We start from the raw sequence: 4,900 nt of genomic DNA on the forward strand, positions 1-4,900 counted from the left end.
CAGACAAACAGACAGACACACAAATATAAACATGGAGACAGATCAGATAAACAGGTAGACAGACAGATATATGGACAGACAAGCGGTTGATAGAAAATGACATACGTGAAAATTAAACTATATCTGCATTTGTGCTTTGATTTATTGCACAGAACTCGCCTCTACTCTGTTGTTTAAAGAAGATTTTTTATTAGTTTCTCTCTAATGGGAATGGCTGAAATTTTTTTTTGACTTATCAATCAAAAATTTGGCTTTTACGAAATTTCAGTTTCTGAATATTTATACTGTATAAATATTAAAACAAGTTATAGATTAAAAAGATGAATCTACTAGCTTTTTTACTTGGAATCAAACAATTTGACTTTTTTTTATCATAGATAAAGTACAATACTAACCATTATGCAAAGGTTTTTTGCTGCTACTTTACGACAATGACAGGATTGAAAGGAAATTTATTATTCCTATATCGTTTCAATCGTCTTGAATCCAACTAACGAGTTTTGCCTCTTCTCCATCATCATTATCATTTACTGGGCCATCGTCTTGGTCAATCAACATCATCATCAACGTCATTGGCTTCACTAGTGTTACGTCACAGTCACATGTTTGCACCATTATTATTATCATCTTTATCATCATCATGTAATTGCTTACGTTACTATCATTTTCAACGTAAGCTCTATTATCCAGAACGTCATCATCATCTTCGTCGTCATCATCGTCTTTAGCAGCCGCAGCAACACCACCATCAATTGTAAACATTCTCCATTTCGAAAGATTGAAACAAAACATTGTTGTCACCATCATCACCAACAACATCACAGCATCATTTTCTTGGAGCTCTCGTGCAATTAGCCGATTGAACGTCATTACCATTCTTTCAAACAAAACAACCGTAGTTTTTTTCATCATCATAACTTGATACATAATCATCTGTAGAAGAAAAATTTTAATCATTATTATCACAACTTTATCACATGGTCATCATCATCCATTAAACCTCATTAATTGTCATCAACATCAACACTATAAATATCATACCTCATCATTGCACAAACACCATCATCTCTGTTATTTTTTACCCAACATCATTATCTGACCACAAACACCCGACGACCAGAACATCATTGTATCTGATCTGAAAAAGATGGCGGAGGATGTAGGCAGGTGGAGGAGACTGCTGAGAACTTCCAGATGTTTCTGCTTTGGATGCACTAGCTGCTCGCGGAAGAGTTTCGATGAAGGAATCGAGCCCAACACACAGCAGCAACAGCAACCACAGCATCAAAAAGAGACTTTTGAGGAAGAAACCATGCAGGTTAGCTTAATGAAAAGAGTTTTTTCATTTTTATTACCAGGTACTGTTTACTTGTTACTGAAAGGTTCTTAATGTGTGTTTGTAAAATTTGATGTTAAATATTGTCAAAGAGGTGTTTTGTCTTCTAATTGAGATAGATTTATTCATTTGGAATAAAATTCAATCCATCCTTCGATTCATTTGGATGACCGCAGATTCATTCAATTACGTTGTATGTGAATGGAATAGGTCTGGCAACTTAGCATGATGCAATCGGAAGCGGTTGATGAATAATTAATGTACACCGTACTATGCGTGCGTGCGTGTTGCGTGCTTTTGTTGCTTGTTGTGTGTCAGTTGTGGGTGTTGTATGTCGGTTGTTGTTTATTGTTGTATATTGTATGTTGTATGGTGCATGTTTCAAATTGAAACCACGCATTCCGCCAATCGAAGACAATTGCGAGCGTTTAAATGCATTTGTTCAACAAATCGTGCAATCAATCATACGTGAAACATTTTTATATCATTTATGTTTGTTTAATTTTTTTTATCGTTTAGTTGGCCTAATGGTGTCTGGCATGGAATTTAAACATAACAATAAATTTTCGTTAACCACTGCCTGCTAAGATGATATATACAACGATGACGATGTGGTCTACATATTTTCTTTGATGTTTTTTTTACTGATATGTTATTTATCTGTTTTTTTTTGGTTTGTTGATTAGTTGTTATGTTTGGTAGATGAATGTGTGTTGTTATTTTTTTTGTTTATCTGTCCCTTTGTTTGTTTGTTTGTTTCGGAGGGTGTTCATGCGTTTATTTGTGCGTCCACCAAAAATTAAAAAAAAAACAACTCATCTGCATGTCAACAACTAATCTAAGTAATTAATTAATTTCAACGTGGTTACGTACTTTCCCAACCAATTACAATGAAACCTAATCACAGTCACATAAACATATATCGACGCGCCCACTTACAAATAAGCATACAACCAACATGTATAAATATTAACTAATAACAAAATATAACCACAGACCCACACAAAATAACTTCAAACCACAACAACAACAGACCATAACGACCACAGACCACCACAGACCACAACGACTACAAACTGCCACAACCACAGCTCTTCAGTAACCACAGATCTACAGATGTACTTTCAAAAACAGAAACAGCCCAATTAGGCATCACAGCATTTCTCCCTACGGCACTCAAGTAAAAATACCACAGAAATGTACACACGTACGTACATCCGCACAAGCGTACAGCATACGGGCGTACACTTAGATGCGCTAGCTAAATAAATGTAAAAATATTAACAATAATTATGGATAAATAAACAAGTAAGAATACGCATACGTTAACGCTTACAAATATGCATGTAAAACAGTGCATAACGTAGTAAAGTAATAAAACATGCTCGCTTGCATGCCAACATAGTGACGTACATACATACATAATACATATTATAAACATATATATTATATATATATTTATAAATCTCTGTCTTGATTAAAATTGTTAATTACTATTAAAATAAATAAACCGACATAATTAATTAGCATAAAGTTTATAATGAGTCTAATTAATTAATTAATTTCAAATGAGCCGCGTTGTAAGTTCATCGCACTGAGATGATGACTACGCATTAATTCACCTTTTACTAGGTTTTACTTTCTATTGCATACATTTGAGATGGTTTTATATGAATAAATTAAAAAAGTTATATTTTTTTAATTTGAAAGGGTAATTAAACTTGTAATTTTTAATTAAATTTAGATCAGAAATTATTATTTATATTTCATTTGAGCATTGTGTCATGTACTGTACATTACTTCCACTATGGGAGTTATCATGAATATTATTTTTTGCACCGGTAAATATAATTGCTTGTTTTTGTAAACATTAAAATTTAGATTGAATTTCAAAGAACGCTTTTCTCATTCTCTCTCTCTCTTTTACTCTTACTCTCTCTCTCTCTCTCTCTCTCTCTTTCTCTCTCACTCTATCTCCATCAGTACTATAAGTAGCTGAATACTTTTTCCACATTATTCCCATTAAATGTACGTGATGAGAAATTTTGGTCTATCTAATCCAGCAAACTTTCGAATCATCAATATAATTGTTATACATTAGGGGTGGGCAAACTACTGCCCGCGAAGCTATTTTATGCGGCCCGCGAAGCCTTGTTCGCCAAAAAAGGTCGTCAGCCAGACATTATGACCAAGAAAAGAAGCCACAAAGATTAAAAAAAATTTTCCCCTGGTCGAAAAAATTTGCTATTTAAGTACATATGCGGCCCTTCAAAGTTAAAATAGATTCAATGCGGCCCCCACAGCTAAACGTTTGCCCACTCCTGTTATACATTAATAATTTCTGTTGAAACTTTCTTTTAAAATAAATCCCCGAACTCTAATAGTTTGGAAACAAAGAAAAAACATTATAAATAATGCGAATTTTTGTATGTATATGAATTTGAAATCCCTCAAACGTTAAGTAATTTTTAATGATTTTTGATTTTCATACAGAGTAGTAGTGTACAATATGAAATTCCAGTCTTACTAGCAAAACAACGTTAGCGTTAAAACTTACTATATATTTTTCAAAAATACTTTTGAAATCTTTTCATTATGCGTGTGTCTGTATATATTATATAATTTTAAAATAGGCATATATGAGTACAACCATTCCGTGGCGACTTATTTATTTGATCTTCATAAACAAGTAGATGTAGATAGGCACTGGTCAAATCGGAAGTTCCTCTTATGATGATTCGATGAATTTATGTAGGTATACAGGTTTCACTGATATCTTGGTGATCGTAACGAAATTATAAAATCATATTCAGGCAAATTTATTTCAAAATTATTAATACTCCAAATGAAAATAATAATAACAATAATAAAATTAAAACCAGCCATAAATGTTTGTTTACGTTGTTATTATTAATAATAATATTGCCATTACTGCGTTAAGTTAATGGCACAGGTTGTTGTTGTTAGGTTTTAAGCAAGCTATCTTGATTCTAACGTTGTAGATCACACATGTGCTGTTTTTTCTTTTCTATGAATTTTTCAATGTGATTGCTTCTGAGATAATTTTCCAGTTGTTAAAACGTTAGTGAAGATGGTGAAAGTTAGTGAAGATGGTGAAAGTTAGTGAAAATGGTGAAAGTTAGTGAGTAAGGTGAAAGTTAGTGAAGATGGTGAAAGTTAGTGAAGATGGTGAAAGTTAGTGAAGATGGTGAAAGTTAGTGAAGATGGTGAAAGTTAGTGAAGATGGTGAAAGTTAGTGAAGATGGTGAAAGTTAGTGAAGATGGTGAAAGTTAGTGAAGATAGTGGAAGTTAGTAAAGATGGTGAAAGTTAGTTAAGATAAAAAAAAACAATCAAAGTTAGCTGTTGCAGTATTTTTTTCTGAGAATTTTCAAAATTAGGTCAATGTCAGGTCAAGTTTGGTTGCAGCTGGTGTGAATCGTTATCTACATACCTCCACAGATGTAACTTTACATCAGTTCGCACGTTCAGTGTTATGTAATTAATTTTATTCATCCAATGATTTATCAGCTTACACATTTAATTTTCTACCATCTTGAAATTT

At 32.8% G+C, this 4,900-nt stretch overlaps 1 protein-coding gene across 1 annotated transcript; it reads left to right on the forward strand.

Moving 5' to 3' along the window:
• Window positions 1-1,147: 1,147 nt before the first annotated feature.
• Window positions 1,148-2,520, forward strand: HELRODRAFT_160611 (hypothetical protein; the record flags this gene model as incomplete). Its single annotated transcript, XM_009017561.1, has 2 exons — window positions 1,148-1,318; window positions 2,386-2,520. 2 exons carry the CDS (start codon window positions 1,148-1,150, stop codon window positions 2,518-2,520), a joined length of 306 nt encoding a protein of 101 aa, XP_009015809.1.
• Between the last annotated feature and the right edge of the window lie 2,380 nt (window positions 2,521-4,900).

The sequence above is a fragment of the Helobdella robusta genome, assembly GCF_000326865.2.
Source record: "Helobdella robusta unplaced genomic scaffold HELROscaffold_2, whole genome shotgun sequence".
In the NCBI taxonomy this organism is placed as follows: domain Eukaryota; kingdom Metazoa; phylum Annelida; class Clitellata; order Rhynchobdellida; family Glossiphoniidae; genus Helobdella; species Helobdella robusta.